This window comes from Cebidichthys violaceus, unplaced genomic scaffold (assembly GCF_023349555.1).
Source record: "Cebidichthys violaceus isolate CVI_PGR_0920_01 unplaced genomic scaffold, fCebVio1.0.p SCAF_1, whole genome shotgun sequence".
In the NCBI taxonomy this organism is placed as follows: domain Eukaryota; kingdom Metazoa; phylum Chordata; class Actinopteri; order Perciformes; family Stichaeidae; genus Cebidichthys; species Cebidichthys violaceus.
The window spans coordinates 4,449,292-4,473,900 of NW_027176262.1; the positions used below are offsets into that span (position 1 = coordinate 4,449,292).

General features: G+C 43.3%; 1 protein-coding gene across 2 annotated transcripts; it reads right to left on the bottom strand.

Annotated features, from left to right (window-relative positions):
* Positions 1-1,609: 1,609 nt before the first annotated feature.
* Positions 1,610-22,084, bottom strand: slc6a4a (solute carrier family 6 member 4a). Of its 2 annotated transcripts, XM_068707043.1 has the most exons (15): positions 22,032-22,084; positions 20,413-20,543; positions 13,914-14,808; positions 11,291-11,425; positions 10,529-10,751; positions 8,548-8,686; positions 8,179-8,313; positions 7,960-8,063; positions 7,654-7,781; positions 7,410-7,522; positions 6,535-6,666; positions 6,076-6,175; positions 5,759-5,859; positions 5,457-5,624; positions 1,610-3,518 (listed from the first exon to the last, which is right to left on the bottom strand). In XM_068707043.1, the coding sequence occupies exons 3-15, from the start codon at positions 14,359-14,361 to the stop codon at positions 3,444-3,446; spliced, it is 2,001 nt and encodes a 666-aa protein (XP_068563144.1). In that variant the 5' UTR covers positions 14,362-14,808; positions 20,413-20,543; positions 22,032-22,084; the 3' UTR covers positions 1,610-3,443. The 2 variants fall into 2 exon arrangements, with proteins under 2 accessions (XP_068563144.1, XP_068563143.1); XM_068707042.1 differs by lacking the exons at positions 20,413-20,543; positions 22,032-22,084 and adding an exon at positions 16,780-17,091.
* Between the last annotated feature and the right edge of the window lie 2,525 nt (positions 22,085-24,609).

The following is a 24,609-nucleotide window of genomic DNA, read 5'->3' on the forward strand; positions in this document are numbered from 1 at the left end:
GTTTTATTTTGGAACCTGACAGATAGAACTGCTGATGTGTGGAAACTAAAAAACTGAACTAATGACACTTCTTTAAAAGTTTTCTCCCACTACCTCAGGATGTACTGTACCCACTGGCTACACTATCATCTGTTGTGCATTAGATACACACTCAGATTGGAGATTCTTTCATCAACACTGAAATCAAAAATGCTCGAGCTCCTTCTTTTACCTCCTCTAGTGTGTGTGTGTGTGGGGGGGTGTGTGTGTGTGTGTGTGTGTGTGTGTGTGTGTGAGAGAGTCTGCATGACCACGAGACTGTTTGCTGAAGCTGACGATTACAGTTGTCATTCGTGGGATTAATCAGTGGTGACAAGGAGTCATTGTGTTGTGCACATATGTGCGCACAGACAGAGACACGGACACAGAGACACTCTGGGCTGACAGGAACAAAAACAATGATTGTCCTGACAGGTCGGGACAGCCAGCGTTTTAAAGAGGCTCAATGCAACACCCGATTTGAGCTCTGCTGCAGGCTTTGATGGCGGCGATGCAGGAGTCACGCCGACGTGTCCGGCATGTCGTGATATGTTCATGATGCAGTCACTGAGAATGGCTGATAGACTCTACAAACGCGGCATCAGTAACAGTGACGCGCAGAGAAACCTCACAAGGAGCCCCACGGTGCCCACTTTGTCAGAGCACTCGCACTTGAATCAGAACCTGATCCGGATCCTGTTGCCACACGACGGCCAGCTGTTTGTGCCTCAACGTTTTACCACCGCATTAAAAAAGCATTCAGTCCTGCACATTGTGGCGGAGTTTGGTGCAGATCATCCAACAGATTCTGCTTGTTTCTGTCTTGATGGCAGAGCAAAGTGTTAAAATTAAGAGATTTAAAGAGTTAGTTCGACCACATCACAACAAAATAACACAATAAAGCTTGGAAAGGAAACACTGGAGGAACCAGCAAGAGATTTTAAAGTTTATCCAACTTTTTTTCCAACTCTTTTTTAATAAAAGTAGCAGCACTAGCTCCTCAGGTTGCTAAAGCAGGAACGTTACAGAGCAGGCGACACTGACATGATTCTTCAGGCCTCCCTCCAAAGCCACGCCCACAAAATTATCATTATGAGCATAAATACATCATGGGACAAAGAATGAAAGAAATAAACATTTTTGCATGGGCAGATACTGAAGGGGGAAATCAGTTGCACTGATCCTGTAAAGAGTTGATTGCTGAGACGATAAGCAGACTGTGAGCCTGTTGCAGATACATAATGTATAAATGACATGAACCATGACTTCAGGCTGCAGCTCTTTGGAGAACATACTTGAGGAATCCTTTAAACCACAGCGATGAAACCCTTAATCCAAACTGCATTCCCTCTTTCACTTTTGGATGTATTTGAATTTTACATTAAACATATTTCATAGTGTATCGTGTCTGTTTGTGGATCTGTCAGATGAAGACGCCAAGTATTTTGTTCCGTTCATTATGTAAGTTCATGTTTCTAGAAGACTAGTAAGTATGTCAACTTTTTACTCTAATTTCTCAGATTGTGTACAAGACAGGACTGACAAACGAAGAAAAGAATGAACCAACAGAGGTTATTTATTTCCATATATCTTTATTATCCGTTGTTTCCCATATATTTTGATATCTTTATTCTATACAGGTGTATTTCTCAATACAGTCTTTTATTGACATACATATATCTTACATAAGCTCGAGAGGTACAAGAGAGAGAGAGAGAGAGAGAGAGGCAAGAGGGAGTTTACATCCTTCATAAGATATTTTGGCAGTTAACAAGACAATAGGAGATCACATTACAGACACACACACACACACACACACGCGCACGCACACGCACACAGACATACATTTGAAGTACAGTATATACACACACACACACACACACACACACACACACACATCACGGCATGCACACAAAAGGGGCTGAACACCTCTAATCCTTTTTGCACAACCACCCATACACGCACCAACACACTAATCAAGGCGCGCACACACACACACGCACACACACGCGCACACACACACACACAAACATCCATGGAGAGAGGAGACAGGTATTCACAGGATAGATTACACCAATACCAAACTGACTAGTAAATACACATTTAGATGTACAGTACTCGCCATATTTTAACTCCTGCTCCTACACACACACACACACACACACACACACACACTCAGAAACACACACACACACACACACACACACACACACACACACACTCAGAAACACACACACACTATTTTTTGGTAGAAAGTAAAAAGCAGTAATGCTGATTTTCAGACTATGCCATTGATAATGTTATTAGCTCTGATCCATATTTGGTTTCTATTACTGACAGTTATGCAGAATGACAACAGAGTGCAGGATGTCACTGTGATTAAACGAGGACCATCAGCACGACGTCATGTTGTGTCACATGTGATGTTTGTCACACTCAAGTGGGGGAGGTCAAAATGACAACAATGATACCTTATAAAATAAATACACATTTTATATTGCAGTTATAGGATGAATACACTTGGTTAGTTATGTCTGTGATCTATTTTTTTTTTTCTCAACTGGAAATTATAACAGTCTTTTTTTCAGACACACACACACACGCAGTCTCACGCACACTCACTCACTCACTCACTCACTCACTCACTCACTCACTCACTCACTCACTCACTCACTCACACACTCACACACACACACACACACACACACACACACACACACACACACACAGCTTCACAGTGTAGGGAACTCATTGCAAATCCGTCGCCTGTCCAAGATGCCACCAAATAAGCACAGGCTGACAGTCAACACAACATGAGGACAGTTAAAATATGGGAACATCTTTAGAAATATGAACACAACAGATATCATATATTTGGCTTCAGTAACAGATACCTGAATAGTGCTACATATTAGAATGCATAACTTAACAGCACAACATGAAAATGAAACCATAAAGACAGAGAGAGGATGTAAATGGAACTATCTGGCCTTCTTTGACTGATCTCAAAGTGTATTTGTCTACATGAACACAGACTGTATCATACTCTATTATTGTATAAAACATTCGTCTCAACCGTATAACCCGAAGAAAGGTTGGTCACAAGATGACTTAGGCGACAAATAGAGAGAGGATGTTGATCTGACGACACTGAAGCTTAAGCGTTGTTTTTAAACAGCAGAGAACTGAATCTGCATAAAGGAAGGAAACTAAACAAAGCTCAGTAAACTACTGCAGCCTGGCTCCGCATAACTCCACCTCTAGATCTAGATCTTGGTGTGAGACGGCTAAAAACAAGTGGAGTGATGTATGAAAAAGAGGCAAAGACGGTGAAAGGTAGCCCCTTGTCCTGTAGTTTTGCAGTTTGTCCAGCAGAGGGCGCTCTACGTGGCTAGAGTGACACCTTTCTATTGGTCGAGGTTTGGTCAGACTGCGTTTGTGACAATGAAGTCTCTGTGTTGGTTACCGCTGGGCTCTGGAGTGATGCTCTTTAACAGACGCTGCGGATGAAGAGAAAGAGAAGTGAGAACATTACAAGTGACACAAACACTTTCACTGGAAACTGACAAGGAACCAACCACAAAGCAGGTTCTAATGTTCTTGTGCCACGACAGTTATTGATTGACTTTGTCAGGTGTATTAGATACAGGAGCCATAATCCTTTTGAAGATCCCTGAAATAAAATCAAATATCCAAGGATTGATGTAGACATGAGTATTTAACATGTACCAAATTTGCACAGTGTGCATTGTTCCCTCTGCCACGCGTAAGCCTGGGAGATTATGTTTTAGGTTGTGTGTGTCCGTCTGTCCACGGCTAATCTCGCACACTATTGGACCCATCATCCTAATATTTTTTTAGTGCTCATTCTGACTGTATGCTCAAGGACCTTGTGGTTACATTGTATTCACCATTTCATACCGTGATTGACTACTGACTCCTCGGTACTCTTAACCAGGCGGTAGGAGCAGCAACTTATCAACAACGGCTTCACTTTGGAATCTTGTGTCCAGCAGGGTCGTTATTCTCTTGATTTTGTCGTCATGATGTCTTCTATCACTTAGCAAATGAGAAACTGAACCGAGCGCCGACTGCAACGGAGTGCGTTTGGCTAAGCCGGTGCAGCTACAGCTAAATAGCCCATTCATCGTTTAGGTATGAAAGATGTACAAAATATCTGTCCCTGAGCTTAAATTGACATTCTTAACTGTCTTGTTTTGTCCAACCCAAAGATATTCAGTCACATGACTAGTCAGACGGCTTGTAGTCAATCTGAACCTGGCATTAGGAAACTAGTTATGATTCTAACAAATATCCGCAGATTGTTGTTTGGAGATTATTTGTGTGTTGGTTGAAAAATCCTTTTGGTTCTAATCTCAAACACACCTGACTTGATCAAAAACATTACAGAACCAGGAAGAGAAGGAATAGTCTGCACATCTAAAGTGAGTTCACTGGAAAGTGAACAGATGTTCCAGATGATAAACACAACCGCAGTTTTGCTATAGAGAAACTACGGATATTTTAACCTCGCTTGGCCTCATGAGTTACACTGACGCCGTCTTCTTTCACACTCACATGCACACGACTCCGGTGTGTGTTGACAGTGTGTATCAGTGTCATTGTGTGCCCTGGCAGCAGTGTCAACACTGGACATACAGTCTACCCAGCCTCTTTGATATCCTCCTACCTTCTGTCAACTCTAACAAAGCACATGACAAGATAACAATGAAACTAATGAATAAATATGATGAAGACATTTTGTATTAGTATGTATTATATAAGCTACAAGCTCAGAGTATACTACAAAGAGCAAATACACACCTGGAAATGTTAGGTCGGGCTCCACAGGAGCAGGAATTAAAGATCCTTTGCTCAAACAGCAACAACATACAATATGCAGATGTCTAAAATCTGTCTCTAGACGTTTTGAAGACTAGTTTTTGAAAAATTGTCTACGCCTCGTTTGTCATGCAGGGTGCTCCGATTCTAAAGGGCTGTTGATGACACAAGCCTGGTCTGCTCTAATTTAGCCTCTATGGGGCCTGGAAGTTGTCAAGGCTTTTTTTTGCCCTGGCTTTGGCTCGGCTTTAATGTTTGGCCTGTGCCTCCTCCTCTGTGCTCCTTTGATCCTGATCTCCAGTCATGTATTCCCTGCAGAGGGTCGACTCTGACGGTGCATGAAAAGGAAAGCAACAGAGGCAATCCCTGTTGTTGGAGAGGTGTCAGCAAGTGAACAAAGGTCAGGCAGGGATATGGGTTGAAGGAGGAGGACACGTGGGGAGGACGAGAGGAACTATATCTATGCCATGCAAGATGCCACCTGCTCATCAGGATCACAACGTATGCTTATTGACTCACAGTAATCGACGGACTGGAGGAGTGAACTGTCAAGCTACCGATTAGTGGGCAAAAGGAAAACAAAGGAAATGCCGCACCTGTTTGAATGTTCCCTTGGCACTGAGCAAGTAGTAGACCATATAAACAGGCACACAGATGAATGAAGACACCCCGATGCAGTAGCCCAGGGCAGTGGTCCATGGCGGGAAGTGGTAGTTGAACAACCTGACCTCTGGAGGGAAGGCCAGAAAGCTGATGATGATGAACTGCACACAGGAACGAGAAGAAAAGCAGAGGTCAGCTAAAAACGAGGATCAAACATCAGGGTACGTGCGACAAAATCAGGAATGCAGCAGTCATCGACTTATTGGCTTTCAACGTGTAAATACACGGGCCTCACCAGCAGAAAGCAGGGGCAGATGGCCACCCAGCAGATCCTCCAGAAGCACCCCGGGTAGAAACCAAGCATGAGCTGGATGTCATTACAGAAACGGTTGGTACCTGGAACACACACACACACACACACACACACACACACACACACACAAAATCACTACACAGTCCCCAAATATCAGAGTGCCACAAGTTCCCAATCTGTGCTCAAAAACACACTGTGATACAGTATGGCGTCACCCCTTTCCTACCAACTTTCACGGTCATTCTCAATGAGGTCTCAAGTCATCTTTTCCATCACAATCAACATCAGTCAAAACTTGCCGTAGAACCAGGAGACGGCGATGACTTCGAGCAGGACCACGGTGATGACTGCGGGGCCCGTAGCGTACTCCTCAAACAGCTTCACCACAAACGCTCCTCCCTGACACAGCAGACGAGGCGAGAGAGGAACGGCAAGTTACTCTGATGCTAGCGGCTTCACCTACTCAGTCTAAGACAATTAGGGAACTTTGTTTAGGCTTGATCATCAGATTACTGCTCTAATGGGATTTAGGCTAATTGTTAACTGCGGTCTATCACATTACTTAAAATACAGCAGAAACATTTAAGAGACTTTTGATGGAGTGTTGAAGTAATGTTTGTTATTAGTAGCAGATATCACAATACATCTATTTCATTGCATATTAGAGAGATTTTTAAGATCTAAATTGATTATATATATGATGTTTTCATGATGGGATTCATTTTAGTAACCAGTGTTTAATGTGGTTATTAACTTACATATGTGAGCGTGGAGAGAGCCCCGAGGAAGCAGACGCACACCAGGCCCAACACAAAACACTCTCGTCTCTTAGCCAGGACATGAGGGAACTCATCGAGCATCGCTGTGATCACCCCCTCCAACCCGGCAAACTGGAGAGAGGAGACCGCCGAGGAGAGGAACTCATCAGAGGGGGCAGAATGAAAAAAGAGACGGCAGACGATACTGTATATACTGTACATGCACCCTCGGCTGCAAGCTTTGAGAATCTAAATGTAAATCAGATGTTTGATCTCATCGATCCAGCGGTAGTATGACACTCTTTTGACAATCCGCTGATGGAAAACATCCAAAGATGCCTTGTGTATCCTCTCCTTGGCACAATCAATGACAAAAAAATTTAAAAAAAACGAAGGGACAAAAAAAGTTAAAGCCGATCCAACATGAGTCCAAACACAGAGACACGTTTTGTAGTAATATCCTCCGTCATAAAATCGAGGAGCATAGCAACCCCGATGCTGATTCCACGCTGATTATCAGGACGTGATAACAGCCCCGCGGGTCTCTCCAGCTGGCTGCCTCAGACCCGATAAACACTGGCTTATGGAGACAAGATCGCCACACAACAGTGATATGAAAGTCCTATCGCATTGTTTTCGCAGACTGTTATCCAAAATGGAACAGCGAGGACAAACAATACCCGGTATCTCTATGGAGCAACGAGTACAACTAGTCAAATAGAAGAAGACGTTTGCCTTCATGACAAGGCAAATATGAAACCACCGTTTCTGGCTTTCGAGAGAGCACACAAGAGCCCTGGGCAACAAAAAGAGTCGGCTAGATAACGGCAAGGAGAGAGGAACATTTAGCTGAAACGAGTCATCAACAAACTAACCGTGCTGTCCAGACCCAACATAATGATCATGAGGAAGAAGATGATGGAAAAGAAAGTAGCAGCAGGCATATTTGCTATGGCTTCTGCGTAAATGATGAACAGCAGACTGGGACCTGGGGAGGAGAAAGAGAGGCAGGTCAAAATAGCTCCTCTGAATTCATCCTCACAGGTTGGTTGTTTCCCCCCCAACAATGTGAGTAAAGTATTATGTATTTGGGATTGTGTTGGTGCGTTGTTTTTCTACCAGCATCCTTGGCCACAGTGTCCACATCCTGATTCCTCATCTCAGCCATGTAGCCCAGCACGGTGAAGATGACGAAGCCAGACAGAAAGCTGGTCAGGCAGTTCACAGAGCTGGTGACCAAAGCATCTCTGAGGTGGAGAGGTTGAGGCGGCAAGAAGATAACAGAGTTAGGGAGAACTACAGAGTATTTAGACTTACTTTTTAAAACTAGATTACTGGAACAACTGGACAATAGGCCGGTTATTGTTAGTTTTGAGATGGTGGTTTCATTGTTCAGTGTCACGTGCTTTCGACAAAAGTTCTCACTTGTAGCAGTTGTTGTGAAACGGGTTGTAGCTGGCAAAGGCAAGTAGCACGCCAAACCCCGGACCCAGAGAGAAGAAGATCTGAGCTGCTGCATCAATCCACACCTGAGAGAGTGCGGTCAGGTTGAACGATGTATGTTAAGATCAGAAGCTTGAACAAAGATAATAGCAACACGGACATTTCAAAACGAGAGACAGCCTTGCTAGATTGCTGACTTACTGTAGTGCTGAGCAGCTTCTCCCAGTCAGGCTTGAGATAGAAGACCACGCCCCTCCAGGCCCCTGGCAGAGTGGCCCCACGGATGAGCAACACCAGGAGGACCAGGTAGGGAAAGGTAGCAGTCACCCAAACTACCTAAAGCAGAAAAGATGAAGTAACAACTCACGTTTCTGTTGATAAACTCTTAAGTCTAGTCAGTCATAGCTGCTGATCCATGATGGTGATTAATGGTACTGAGGGTGAACCGATGATGGCAGAACAGCCATGTTTTTCTCGGCCTCTTTGGCTCCGTCAATCGATCCATCCATTCATCCATCCATCCACTCTAACTGACACCCCCATTAGCCATGCAGGCGCCCCTTTGGTTACCTTTCCAGACGTCTTGACTCCTTTCCAGATGCTGAAGTAGACGATGATGAAGATGAAGAGCAGGCAGAGGGCCAGCTGCCAGCTGACAGAGCCCAGCTGGTGCAGACCTGGGGAGAGGTGGACTTGCAACACCTGGCGACTGGAAGGAGGAAACGAGGCGGGGGGGGGGGGGGGGGGGGGGGGGGGGTGTTGGGATTGAGATATGAGGTCGAAGAGGGGGCAAAGAGGGAGACAAGGCAATTGCATATAGGGAGACGACATTAGAGGAGAAGGCAGGATATGGAGGGAGTGATGAAAACCAAGGAAAAGTGGAAGAAAGTAGGGAAAGGAAGAAGGTAGGAGAAAAACGTGAAGAATAATAAGGAGGGACAGAGAAGATAAGAAAGTGAGAATCCAAAGATAGGGTGGGTAGAAGGGATGTTTGGAAGATTTGAAAAGGAGACAAAAAGGATAGAACACGGATGGAAAGAGATGTGATGCAGAAAGAACAGCAAGAAATAAAGAAAACACATCAGAGGGTAAGAAAAGGTTCAAGGAAGAGGAGATGAACAAAAGGTATGGGGAGGTCAAGGGAAGGGAAAAATATGAAAGTATGAACTCTCTGAACACGCACAATATGAGAACAATAGAGTCCCGGCAAATATAATGTACGCACATACATGATACACACAGATTCAATGAGCAGTAATGAGAAGGTTGATGCGAGAGAGCCTTGAATGACTTCATAGAAGTTTACACGAGCCAAAGTGAGAAAAACATTACGGGGCAAAAAAAAAAGGAGGCTGAAATGAAAGAGTGAGGTTAACATCTGGTCACAGGTTAAGCACACAGAGCTCAGACGATAAAACGGAGACGTGATTTATGTTGAAAACAGGAAATTCTGGCGCCAGACTGAGTTGCGGAATTTGTTCTTTAAAACCTGTATTAGGAAAAGCCAACTACGGATAAACCCTGAATCTGTCTCAGCGGACAGACAAAGACACGGTGGAGTGAGCGGCTGATAAGACCGAGCCAGTAGAGTGTCAAAGCAGTCAGGAGTAATAAAGACACAGCTCAGGGTTTATGTTGCTCTAAAAAACTAAAAAAACACCCAACTTGACAGAGTTCGGTGGTTTGAGTTAATTACTGGAAGACATGGAATAATATAAATAATAATTTGTTTTATTAAAAATACATGTCTAAAGGGTGAGCTCATCTTTTGGCATGCTTATTTACAGTGAAGCGAGAGCATTCTGGTTTGTTGTAATATCTATTTGCACAAACTGTTTGCTACGCCACAGAAGCCAAAATGGAATCACACTTGGCAGTTTTCAAACATGTCTGTTTAGACAAAGTTAATACTTAAGAATTTGGGATTCGTTCTGAAGGCTTTCCTATCATCCAAACATCATCTCAGCTGAAGAATATTTAAAACACTATCCGTTTCATCTCGTTGACGTCGTTTGAGACCAGCTTCTCCACCACGAGAGTCAAGTCTGTGGCTCCCTAAGCGGAGCTCCAATCGACTGCTATTTATAGAGCTCTATCCCCATAAATCAAATCGACAGAGTCAACGGCAAAGTCTATCAAATAAAGTCCATCAAATAAAGCTTCTGCCTTCTCGCCATCTTGTGTCTGTTGTCTTTCCTGATTGAACTAAAGTCTACCTTCCCACGGGATTGAATTGTATGTGGAGCTTTAGTCGACCGTCACAATAAGTATGACGTGTGAGGATACGTCATATTTTATAACTTGTATCACTCCGGTATTTCTAACCATCTCAGATGAGATCAGTGATTCTAATCGCTTCTTGTTGCTATGTCTTCACCACCAGACATCCAAGAGTATTATTGAAAAAAAGGGGGGGATGGTGGTAAATCTAAAACACCAGAACCAACCCTGTAATCGCTCTCTGGAAGTCATCCTCCCTCCTTCACTTGACGTCTCCCTCCAGTGCAGCTCGCCCCCCTTACGCCTCTACATCCGACTTACATGCACTTACGTATAGAACTCCTCGGCGGGGGAGGTGGAGGAGTTGGACCACGACACGTTGTGGTCGGTGGACATGTATCGGTTACAGTTGACCGTGTTCCAGCTGTTGGTGCAGGTGGTCCAGGGCAGAGTGGACCGAAAGGACGATAGCAGGTAGTACAAGGCCCAGGCCATGATGGTGTTGTAGTAGAAGGCTATGTAGAGGGCTATGATGCAGATGGCAAAGCCGATCCCTGGAGGAGTGGAAGAAACTAGTGTTAGCACAAAAACAGTAAAGAAAAAAAATGATCATAAACCTCCCAAGTGCGTTTTATTGAGGACCAAATATTTCATGAAGTGTGAGACACCAGTCAGTCACTACTTGAAGAGACATCGGTGGTGTTTTCAAGCTAATTCAAGTTGCTACGGGGTAAGTGGGTGACATTTCCAAACAACAACAACCGACATACTATCACATTTCTGAGCATCTGGCATTTGGCATGGAAATGTGACAATTTCCATAACAGAGAGTCGGTATATCTCATTAGATGTACAAAAGGCTTGGGATGCTCTTCAAGGGAACTGTACTGAGGCGGGAGCAGCAGGTTAAATGAGCCGTCTCTCAGGCTCCGACGGCTCAACACTGTCCTTTATCAGCGCTTTGTTCTCCTACTGCCAATTTCCCCGTTAGTCGGCCCTGGTCTCTCATGGCCTCTACTTGCCTTTTAATCCAAGCTATTGCTACTAACTCATTTCTCCATCGGCTCTGCTTTCTCTCCACTCCTCCTGGTACCTTTGAAGATGGGGCAGATGTGTTTCCAGATGGAGATGCAGCCGCTGCGGTGGAACTGGCCGAGAGCCAGCTCCATGTAGAAGAGAGGGACCCCTCCGAACACGGCCATCAACAGGTAGGGCAGCAGAAAGGCACCTGGGCAGAGACACCAGGACGGAAGGTGTGTACGGGGGTGAGAGAGGGAGAGCAAGGGTTACAAATGTGGGGATGAAAACAGTGGGGAAAGTGAGAGGAGAATAAGTTATGGACGAACAGTAAAAAGTCAAATTACACTCCTGAGAAATGCTGCTCGTTCACACCGTGGTCCTCTCAATAACTCCTGATCGACAAGAACATTAAAGAGCACTCTGTAAAACTCGTTAAACGCTGTAAGTACCCCATGATTTACATAACCCTAGTCCATTCAAAAACACTGTATGCTTGCCCGGTTCCCTTTATTATGTGGAAACACGCAGTAAGAGAGTCATTTGGTTCAAATTCTGCGATGACAAAGTGGAGCCACTGCGATGTTGGCTGCTAAGTAAGGAAAGTAGAAAGTGAAGGAGGGAGAATTAGAAGGCAGCAGGACGGCAGCCAGATCTTTGAACTCTCCAACCCACCGAGCAGAGTTTGATAATCTCTCTCCATATTCCTTTCTTTCTCTCTCTCTCTCTCTCTCTCTCTATCTGATTATCAACTAGTTTTACGTGCATGTGTGCACGCTGTGTGTCTTTGTGACATGAAAGGAAAGATAAGGGTTGATTGAGCAGCTGCCTGGGAGACAGGTTATTAAGCAAGGAGAAAGAGACTGAAGGTGTTCTCATAAAAACCACAATTAATACTGTTGCCTCTATCAAGTGTCTCCCAGTCCCCATCTCTACCTCGCTCCGTGAGGCACACACACAGAACACAGGAAATTGCAAAGATTTTATTATTGCAAATTCAATAAACGTGGAAACGGAGGCCCTGTTTGCCGCTAGGTGAAGACCGTAGTAACAGAGCACCGGCAGAACTCCTCGCAGAATTATGTGGCACTAAAAACTGTATTTATGTAATGCATTACATTTAACATTATGCTATTCACTTATTCAAATTGTGTTTTTTTTAAATAACTCAACTTGATTAATTGCATTTAAATAAAACACAATATTGATCACATGATTTTAATTTGTATCGTTGAATTTGAATAATTTAATTGAATAACTGAATAGCATGAATTAAAATGTAATGCATTAGTTTAGAACCCTCAACTTAAAACTGAATGTTATGAAATTGAATCAAGTTGCAGAAACTATTTGATATTCACTGAAAGTTTACTATTACTTCCACATTCAGCTTTCATAATTCAGATTTAGTTCCTGCAATTCAATTTCAGTTTAATGAGACACACATCCGGTCGTTGAGGAAGAGCAATCGAGTGCAGATTCACAGAACTCTGGTCTGAACCTTTCGATTGTTTATTTGATTAAATCCAAAGTGGCAGAAACGAGAAAATGACTTGTATTTTATTTATTTTTCTCCCCACCACCAGGAGACTACTTCACCCGGAGCATGGCGGGTCGCACCTTCAGGTAGCGGCTGTAGCAACTCAAACCCCATCGCCTCACAGTGGACAATACAATAAGTCAACGCTGACTTTTTGGGGTTTTACACGGGACATGAACAACGGTCTCATGGATGAAAGTCCCGTGTTTGACCCAACCATCCATAAACCTCCTCCTTACATGGAATCTGATGAAAACTAATTTCTGTTGAACCTGTAGGAATGTGTGACTTTCTATTGGTTTCCGTTGTACTGGCACTTCATTCTGACATTATGTGGCATCACCACGTAATGCATCAAGAAGTCATGGTAATACACACATTTGAGTAAGATCCGGCTGGTCCATCTTGTGTAATGGCAGATACAGAAAGTGTACAGGGTGGACCAGCCCGCTACGACCCCCAGCGCTGGATCGAACTTTAAAAGTTTTCTCAGCAAACTGCAGCTTCGTCACCAAGCAGCAGGGAGGACGAAATGAAAATACAAACCGTTTTCTCATTTCTGACACTTTGGATTTAATCCAATAAACAAACTATTAAAGAGTTCACAGATCGAGTTCTTTGAATCTGCACTTGAATGCTCTTCCTCAACGACAAGATGTGTTTCTCAGAAAACTGAAATTAAACTAAACTGAATGTGAAGTATATAAAAGAGGCAACTATCAAGTTGAGCAATTCAAATGTAAATCATTCAAATTCTGTTTCTAGTGACACTTATTTCTGCCGATACAGACAACAGACTTTTAGAAAATATTTGCTAACCTTTTTGCTAGCCTGCAAGAATTGCACTGAATGAAGTGCTATTCTTAAACAACCATGTTAACTGCAGCATTCTATATTCAGTAGGTCTACACCTCCATCTTTATATGATGGAAAAAGTGAGACGGCAGAAAACTGACTTACTTCAGCTGCTATATGTATTGTGAATTATTCCTATGATTATTGTAAACGTACAGTATACGCTGCAGTACAGTTGAAACCATGAAAACGCCTCTTCTCTTCTTTCTAATTATAATTCTCACATGGGATGTCCTGTACACTGCTCTCTACCTCACTCCTCATCTTCCTCTTCCTCTTTTCAAACACCGTTTGGTTTCCTCACCTCCTCCGTTCTGGTAGCAGATGTAAGGGAAGCGCCAGACATTTCCCAGATCCACAGCGTAGCCGATCACAGAGAGCAAGAAGTCCATCTTCTTGCTCCAGGTTTCTCTGGGCCTCTCCGAGCTGGTGTGCTGGACCACCAGAGTCCTGAGGCCTCCCGGCGGCACCGAGGACCCGGTGCCTCCTCCGGGCTCAGGGGCCGTTTCTCCAGAGCAAGCTGCGGTCCCCGGTCCCTCCTTAGGGCTCTGAGGGGCGGAGGAGGTGAAGCCATTGGACACCTGCGGTCCAGAGCCAGAAGTCAGGCTCTTGGCTCCTCTCTCTGCGAGACCGTCGGCCAGCACCAGTCGACCATTTTCCTGCTGTGTCCCCTCCGCCTCCTCCCTCTCTCCCTCGTTCTCCCCTTTGTCCACCGCCAACATGCTCATCAGCATCATATCTTTTGTCTCCATTGGGTCGTGTTGATGTTGGTGTTGGCGAGGCGGTTAGGGGTGGAGAGAGGCTCTCAGTGGCGACGAAGGGAATGTGGCACTGCTGTCTGATATGGCGCCCATGAGGGGAACAGAGGGGTTAGAAGAGGGAGTGGGGCAGCGGCGGTGTGGTTACAAATTTGGCAGAAAAATGGAATCGTCCTTCTCAGACAGGTAAAGGAGACGGGGGACAGGAGAGCAGGAAAATAATAATCACGGGGCCAGAATGAGGGGAGGTGCGTGAATGTGAGAGTGGACTGAAATGTGTCTGTTGAGCAAGAAGGAATGAGAGCAGGCGGTTAGGACGGACCGAGGGAACACGAGAGGAAAGATGGGTTTCAACAGGATGTGGCCGGCTGAAAAGTTACAAGAATCTTGGATCTTCTCCGCAGACTGCTCGTCCTCTGAGGCACTCAGTGATGGAGCAAACTGCAACACAGAGGGGAAATCCACAGATCACCTTTGAGTGAACCCACGATAGAAAATGAGTCTCTCTGCAGGACATAAGCACCGGAGTTATGACGTTATAGAATACAGCTTCAGGTCTCGTCTTCCATTTATTATCTGCTGTTTAATGGTAAATTAAAATGTTAACGTGGGTAAAACTTATATAATATGAAAATACATTTGAACTTCCTAAAAAAGAACGGTACAAATCGAGGGGATTGTGCCGGGACATGATTTTCCTCATTCATCTCATTTCACGCTCTCTGTTGCATAACCTGTTTGGATTCTTATCTGATCAAAGCTGTAGAATACCAGACAGAAAGCTGAAGTGGAGAATTGACACATGCGGATAAAGAACTTCTCCATCTTTGATTGTTACTAAAAGCAATATATATAACATTAAAGCCAAATATGGGTACTATGAAAGTTATTTGCTCAACAGGATTGTGTGTGCGTGTGTGTGTGTGTGTGTGTGTGTGTGTGTTCAATTAGACTTAGATGTTAACTGAACTGTACTTTCTATTTGGAGTGTTTTAAATGACTATATGAATATTTCACATATCTGTAAAGGTTGGAAGACGACTGCAGCACATTTAACTCTTTATTTCATTATCAGAAGCTAAAATCTATTTACTTGATATGCTGAATGTAATTGAAACAGTTCTGTAGAATCGTACTTCTAGATTTTTCTCCAGATCAGTAAATCGTACCATTCACACTCAGTACAAATGGTCGTACAGCTGCATTGTAAAACACTTTAATTAGTTTTAAACTTGGCAAAGAGGAAGGCTGCAATGTTTGGATAAGAACATATGTTCAACACTGACAAAACACACTCACAGTGCAACCATTACACATTTCAGCAGAAAAATTCACACATACTCAACATGCGATCCAAAATGCGATCACATGAGAAATGGGTCAAAGGTAGAGAGTAGTTTAAAAGTGGATTAGATTGTTTATAGTGTTGGCTCAATTAGTAACAAATGCCAGAGTGTAGGAAGACTTAATCTACATGGAACGCCATCATCTTAATTAAGAACGAGTGACGCTCCCGCTACACCAACGCCTGACGACCAGGCAGCCGAGAGCCGTCATGTACCTGAAGGGCAGGAACACTGGCTGACCTTCCACTCAACGTAAACATTCTTCTCATACAAACCACACTTTTATTCCCCGATGAAAGCAAGTTCTTCATCACAACGATGACTTCATCTCGACTGAAACCTCAAGACGGACAAAAGGCACAGAGCTGTGTGTGAAGCTTTACGAGCTCAAACTTAACGGAAAGATGACCGTTTCTACGGGAAAGAACGACTTAAAAGAATTAAAAGTAAGAAGTAAATTCTCTTCAACAAAAAAAATAATAATTCTGTCACTGAAAACTGTTATCTTCTCGACGACACTGTACTCTCGTTTATCTGTACGGCGCACAATGTGTCAGATGCCTCACAATAGAAAGTGAAGAAAAACAAACAAAGGTGAATGGCTTGGTGCTAATGCTAAATCTGACCTGAATGAACAGACACACTAAACCCCCGTCTGAAAAAAAAAAAACCCACATAAAGTAGTATCAGACATGATTCAAATACATTTTAAAAAATTAACTTTTTCATGTTTCATTATTCAAAAACAAATTCTAACAAATGTTAGAAACTTTAAAGTCACTGGATATCAATTCTTTTGTATTAATACATCTTTAAGCGTTCCACTAAGACGATTTAAATCTGAAAAAAGGCAGAGCAAGATGATAAAGATTTAAGCAAAGATAAAATGAAAGAGGACGTGTGAGGAAAATACACGTGAAGCATTCTGAAAAAAAGAAGAATTAGAATTAAAAATGTAACTACGCGTCTCTTATCTTCATGAACTCTACTTAAACTTAAGACAAATCATTAGACGCCACGCTGACACTTAAACACACCAATAGTTTAAATGCATCCCATACATTACCTTAAGAGATGGTAAATGAAGACAAGCAGAAACCTGAGGCGGCTAAACGATAAACAGACAGCAGCAGCAACTTCTACCAAAAACTTAAAGAATCCTGTGGCGTTGCAAAAACTTGGCAGAGAAACAGCGTGCACCAGCACATCAGGACACAGTGTTTGCTCATTGAGCTCTGAAACCTCTCTCATTTCTCCCTCTCTCTCTCCCTCCCTTGTTGTCCCTCTCTCCCCGACTTGCAACCACACACACACACACACACACACACACACACACACACACACACACTTACACACTTACACACACAAGCCGCGCTCAGAGACGCACAGCCGCGCAGACATATGCAGAGCTGGATGCATGCGCTCAGACGGAAGATACTGGAGAAACATTATGCAAGCGCAGACATGCGCGCTTTGAAGCCTGGTTTGATGCTTACAATCCCAACACAAACGGCATTAATCACAATGAAGTGTGGCGAAGCTCTGACACGGCAGGAGTCTCGTTAAAAGCACACAAACACACTGAGGAGGTTATACCTATGAGTGGTTGTGTGCCAGTGAGGGGCTCAGTGTCAGGGCGCTGCTCTCTACAGTCTGTATCACACACACACACACACACACACACACACACACACACACACACACACACACACACACACACACACACACACACACACACACACACCGCTGGAGTTCTCACACTCCCTTTTTCTCCGTTACTCATGAAGCATTCCTCTCATCCTTCAATCTTTGGTCCTTTCTCCCATTTTTTCCTCGTGTCATCACACACACACCTGTTGCGGGGAGATTAGACGTTTGCTGCTTTGACCCCAGTTTCCCATAATTCCAGAGTCGCGCTCCACATCAGCAGTACAATTCAGATATTCTATTTGTTTTTTTGAGTAATGTTTAAAAAAGGGCAAACGACTGAATTCTCTGGAAATCTTCTAATCAGTTTACAAGCTAACAGCTGAGTCTTGTGAAGCTAGTTTCCCTCCGCTGAGCGCTACACACTTCAAGGCCGTGGTGGGGCTGGGCAGCTCCCAGGTCAGACAGCATGCAGCCAATCCTCCCTCTGTTACTGCACTCCCCCACGTTACTGCTGCACTGCTTACGTCAAGTTTAAACACACAAGTGTTTCTGGTCCAACTGCTACAAATGGAAGAGTAAAAAAGTTTGTTTTAAAAAAGGTATATTATGCAGCATTGTCGTTTGTGAACACACCGTCTAAAGTTGCCGCCCTCATCCCCAACTCAATGAGTGAGAGACGTGTGGAGTGGTGGTCGAGTGAGCTAGATAATGAATGGAGAGAGGGAGCAGCGGAAGTGAAAACACAGCAGTGAATCACAGAAATAAAACGATCGTTTCACGGCGGTTACAATCTAAAGCACGAATAAAACACAGCCACACGACCCTGTGGGAAGGTGCTGCGTTGCCCTAATTTTGAATGAATGCAGCCGAGGAGCAAGCCTCTCTGCTCTGTGTGTGTGTGTGTGTGTGTGTGTGTGTGTGTGTGTGTGTGTGTGGGTGGGTGTATTTGTGGCTCACCCTCAGTCAAACGGACACACAGACCTGCAGCTATTTATACACCCATGACACACAGCGAGCGATGGAGACAGTGATGTGGCCCGGCCGCTGCCTTTTGATAAAGTCCCGACCTCACCTGCGTGCTGGTATTGGCGGGGGGCTTCACACCCACTTCTTACAGGCTGACGCCCAGATGTGTCCCGAACACAGCAAAACAAGAAGAAGTGAGAAAAACACAGGCAGAGGACTCTCTGCAGATAAACACCGCCATGAGCGATGACTGAGAGGGTCTAAACATCGGGTTTTTAGGAAATTGCTTTGCAGCATAACTTTGTTAAAGAAGTCCACAACTCCCTCTGTGTCGCGTTTTGACTTCACTTCATGTTTCATGTGCGCACACACAGGCTCAGAAGTCCAGACGGACACAAGCACAAACATGCAAACACTTTCTCACGCATTCCCATGTCGCATAAACTAGATCTGCAATCACATGGCTGAGTTAGAGTTGTCATTTATGAAATGTTGAATGAGTAATTAAAGCACAGCTCATGCTGGAATGTGAAGGTCTCCCCACCGTGAACTGTGTGAACCGTCTTTTATTCTAAAAACAACTCATAAAGCGGGCTCTCAGCCAGCTTCAGCTGGTTTCATACACAGAACACCTCGCTGTAGTCCGGCTGTAGACGCTAACAATGGCTGAGTAAATATAATGTGCTTATCAGAGTCTGTGTTGGAAACTCTCGGGGGGTTTCCTGAATAGTTTGACTCGTGACAGCGGCGAGTGAAAAATAGCCAAAAAAAAAAGACAAAGTGTCAATCTAAAATATCTGTCCGTCTGTCTGTTGATCGATGGTTTTTAGAAGGTGATATTGCAAATTTTAATTCATCGCTGCTTTCTATGTCACTAGAAAAACATAAAGTATTTTGAATTGTTTTCATTTGCTCGTTTGTCTATACTGTATCTGTCCGTCTGCCGGTCGCTATAAACATAATTCCCATGGACAAATCATCAAATTTATTAAAAAAAAATCGACAATCTTTACTGAATTGGACAATTTTTATGTAATAACTAACCTCACGATCTGGTAGAAGGATTAAAAAAAATCATATATTTTATGATATATGTATAAGGCTCTTAAACAAACCATCCTTCAACTGGAGAGCTTGAGTTCAAGCCTCTTTGTCAACAAACAGCCCTGCTGAAGTTTCTTTGAGCAAGCACTAGATTCCTAAAATATGAGTTCAACAGATCAAAACATACGACTGATTTAGCTTGTCTTTTAGAATGGAAACTGACTCTTCAGAGTCTTCCAATTGATTTCAGCAGTGCTTAAAACCTCAATCATTTCGGAAAACACACACACACACACACACACACACACACACACACACACACACACACAATTGCCTCAAAATACACACCGTTTCTTATACGCACATACTGACTCATACTACGATTTTGTCTCATTCATTCACAAACAAAGAGTCAAGCAGCCTGCTCTTTCATTGACACTTGTTTTCTACTACAGACGGACAGACAGACAGACAGACAGACAGAGAGACAGACAGAGAGACAGACAGACAGACAGAGAGACAGACAGAGAGACAGACAGACAGACAGACAGAGAGACAGACAGACAGACAGAGAGACAGACAGACAGACAGACAGACAGAGACAGACAGACAGAACAGCCTCACAAAATGATTATTGAGTCCTAATTTATAAAGCCCTTGCTTTGCTCCGCAGGTTTTTCTACTGGGCTCAACAAGTGTGGGCTATGGGTTCTCATGCCCAATTGACATCGTGCCAACTTAAGCCGTGGCTAATTGAAGAATAAACAGAGCAGGCAGACATGGGGGGCGTTCAGTGCATTAGGTTGCTACTCTGACAGCCTCTACACTGCTGCCACATCTGCACAAACAACACTTAACTAGTCAGTGGAACTGGTAGGACTTTGAGAGGAAACTACTCCCAGGAGAAAAGAAAAACACTTTGGGCTTTCACTTGTCCCAGATTGAGGGGCAGCCTGATAAGTAGACAAGCAAACACGTTTTAAGTGGCAAACTGTCAAGGCATGCACAGTAAACTGCCCTGAAGGAGAGATTTACTTACACTTGCTGAGCCGTGGTTGCACGAGACGCTTGGGAAATGCAAATGTGGGTATTATCAAATTATGGCCATGTTGCTTCTGCCATGACTGTGTAATATCTGTCTGATGGCCCCGCCGTGCTCCCGAGACAACTCTGAAATACACCAAAAATAGCCACTCATAATCATCATCATCATCAACGTCATGTGGTTGTCATAGCCAATAAAAAGGGGCTCACACACACGTGTCATCATACAAGTACAGAAAGCAATAATTCTGTTCAGTAAAGCCTAAAGTCAGCCATCAATGAAACCGACACAAACGTCAGTGTTCATTACAGGACAGAAGTTTCTCTCTATTCAACACTTGTGAGACATCCCGTGAGCTGGATTATCACAATGTCAGAGCATCAATTTACACAAGACATCACAGTTCCTAAAAAGCAAGCCAGGCAACATGACATGGAACTGCTTCAGGCACAACAACTAACAACGTCCAAGTCAACACAGTGGGCAAGAAGGAAGCAGGTTATTGCTCTTTAGGGTCACATGATGTTGAGGTGCATTTGATGCAGGATGCTGACGGCTGTAGCGTTTCATTGTTCACTGCATCTCTGAAGTGTTGGAGTGGATTCCCACCAAATGATTGTTAAGGCTTAAGATATGTACTGTAAGTATTCTCCATAGATCTAACAGGATGTCAGTTTTTCCTTTCCAATAGATTTGAGGGGAAAATAAAAAAATGATGAAATATAAATCAATATTGAGATTTCATTCAAAAAGTATCAGAGGCATGATCTGTGGGAGTGTTCATTATTTTGGGATTTCTTAAAAACCGAGTGGCTCTATGCCCACATTTTGTGCGCTCAGTGGGAACCTGTTAAGAGCTTCACATGGTCAGCTCCCATTTTCATATTATCTGGAAGTGTTTCAAACCCTTCCAGAAAATACAAAAATAGCGTTTAAAAAGTAACAACCACACACGACTCTTGAGAGTAAGGAAAGAAAAAAAAAAAATCAATGGACAGACAGAAAGACGAGGATGGATGGTCAGTGACACAGAAAGCTTTTTATACTTTCCTCTCAGAACCTCTCGTACAGACATTCTAGTAGAAACTGAAGCATTACTTTTGTTCCTACAGAAGGGAAGAATCAGAGTATAATTTATATTTTCTCTTTCATTTCATACAAAAACTGATTTAGTCACATGTACATTTAGTCACTGTGTAAAATAAGAATTTGGATTTTGAGCTTATCTGTGCATATTTCTACACACATTCCAGAATAAACATTAATAATATGATACAATATCCCTAATAAGCCAATCCCAAAATCTGGGAATTTGTTTCCCAAATTGGATTTTGAAAGCCTGGAGGTTATGGAAATAACACACACGAGGATGAATAACGAAAAGAAGAAAATCAATTAAAACTCACACATAAAAAACAAAAACAGCTCTCTCCTAATACGTCCCGCTGTGTCTCACTGATCCCTGGCTTACACACACATGCACTACATTAATACATATCTTACAGAGACGGCTATCAATACATATTCATCCCCGAGGACTGATTGGAACAATGAACCCCCTGTAATAGAATTAGGGGTTGTAAACAAAAGACAGACAGGCAGTGTGGTCCTACCTTGATATTTTTAGCTCGACAGCCCGCGTCAAACCGTGGAGCGTCTGGTCAGCCGGTGTCCAACACGTCGGCCATCGACGCATTCTAAACCCAATCACACAAATCACACATGCCTGGGCTTACAGCAGGCCGTATTCTGCTCTGGCTGGCTTAAGACGCAACCACACACACTCAAGTATGCATGCACCCACTCACACACACACATGCTTTCTCCCAAACACACACACACACACACACACACACACACACACACACACACACACACACACACACACACACGCTGGGCTTTAGGAAAGGATTCCTGTCCCTAATCCAAGACTCCTTGATGCATATTTATAAGGAGGGCCGAAGATGAATAAGAGGTGAATACTGATGCATAAATTATTTTACAAAAATGTAGAAAACCAGTTTAAGTGGAATATTTACATCATGAAGTGTGTGAGAGAGAGAGAGAGCCAGCCCGTCTGTGTCGTGGTCTAACTCCACTCGCAACCTCCTGGGCCAAAAGGCACCATGCCAGGTACAGTAGTGCAGTCGGTCCACTAAACCTTCATTGTGTGTGTGTGTGTGTGTGTGTGTGTGTGTGTGTGTGTGTGTGTGTGTGTGTGTGTACGTGGGGAGAGAGATTGAAGGGATATAAAAGACAGCGGCTTGGGTCCAGGCAGACGACGCAGTCACCCGTCATGTTGACATTAGATTGTAATCGCCGTGTCCTCTTTCTTCCTGTCTGACCCAAAACACACACACAGCGTCCAGCCCAGTGTTCTTGTGAAAAGCCAGCCTGGGAGTGAGTGTTGAACGTCATTCCAATCAGCATCAGCTGAAGTACTAGGTTAATCCTAATTGCAACACACACAAATCCAGACACAGGCACTTGTGTGTGTGCACACACACACACACACACACACAAGTGAAAAGGGGGAATAATGAGACCAGGTGTGTGATGAACAGTCCAGGACGGTTCAACTTGAGGCTAATTCCTCCCGTCAAACACGAGCTATCATAAGACTCATTTTTGGACGTCATTTATACGTCTTCGTAAGCCAGGGTGGACGGGTTCAGAAGTTCACAATCCGGCTTTGTTCTGCGTCCCATACCTGAAACAAATATCCACAATAAGCCGTTAGTCTGCACAGGACGCCTCCTAGAGAAGAAGAGGACCGTTATGTAGCTGTAACTGTGTCACACAATGTACAGATTTCACATTCAGGAGCACAATGCAAGATTACATCTGACTCAGATTAAAGCAGTGTCTTCCTGGTCACCAATCTCTACTGCAAAAAAAAAAAAAATCACTTTTCATGTACAAATATGTGTTTAGATGAATTAGCCCATAGCATCTGAATTCCTATAAACGCCATGACATGATCAACAGCCATCAGGTTTAGTAATGCACATACAGTCAGAGCAAACACAGTGACCAGCCCCCTGACAATACCATGACAAGCACCGGGCATTTTCCGTCGCTGCTTTCACAATGAAAGTCTCCATCGAAAGCTTTTATTGTGAAAACGCGAGCGGCCGGAAGCGCTCACTTCAAATGAGCAGTACATTTAACACGGATAGTACTATCGAAGTATTACTGTAGGAGAGCATTGAATTATTGAAATTCAGAAAAGTTGTGCAAAACAAATTTAAGTTGTGTGCTAGCTATTACCGTTTGGCTAGCGCTAATTAACATAACATTAGTTTAGGTTAGCTAATTTACATAAAGTTTAACCATGAGTTAACCTGTCTATATGAGCCGTTTCGGAGGTAGAAAACACTACAAACACTGCATTGAGAGAAAGTTATACGAACCTCGATTTATCTTCAGTAAATCATTAGTCTTGCGTGGTGAAGTCTTCCTATTTCAGGAGAAAACATTATCCTCAACGTTACCTGAGAACTTACCTGAGACAATCTCCCGATTGTCTGACATGCGCAGTCACAAACCATTAATCAATAAACGCACACCTGCGTCTGCGCGCTCATTACTGCCGGAGAGTGGTCAGTGGGAGCTAAATGCTCCACTTAGCACATTGATTATTATTATTTACAAGTAAAAATGCACCAATGTTAAAATAAGTAATTAAATGTCCTTCTTTGAAATGTAAAAAAGTAAAGTCAGTAAAGTAATCATTTAATGTGACTATTTAACTCTAGATATACATTATTTAATTGTTATTCCGCATGCTTTTAACACATAACCAGCGTGTTACTGTGGTATTTAGTGAAGGTGGAGATGGTGTAATAAGAATTGTAGTGGAGTAAAAAGTACTTGAGTAAATGTACTTTCATTACATTTAATTGCATTGTAATTGCATTACACCACTAACTGACAGGTAGAGGGCAAAACAAGACACAAAACAATAGAGAAATTCAGTGTTTCTTATAAATGTTAGACGTATAAAGCCTGTTTACTGATTGTCTCTCCTGCAAATCTTTTTGCAGAATAAGTTTATTTATTCAGGATAAATTAGCTCTTCATATGTCTTTGTAATTCTGTTTTACCTGCTGTTTATTTAACACCACTGCTGTACATACTGTGTGCGCACACACACACACACACACACACACACACACACACACTTACATT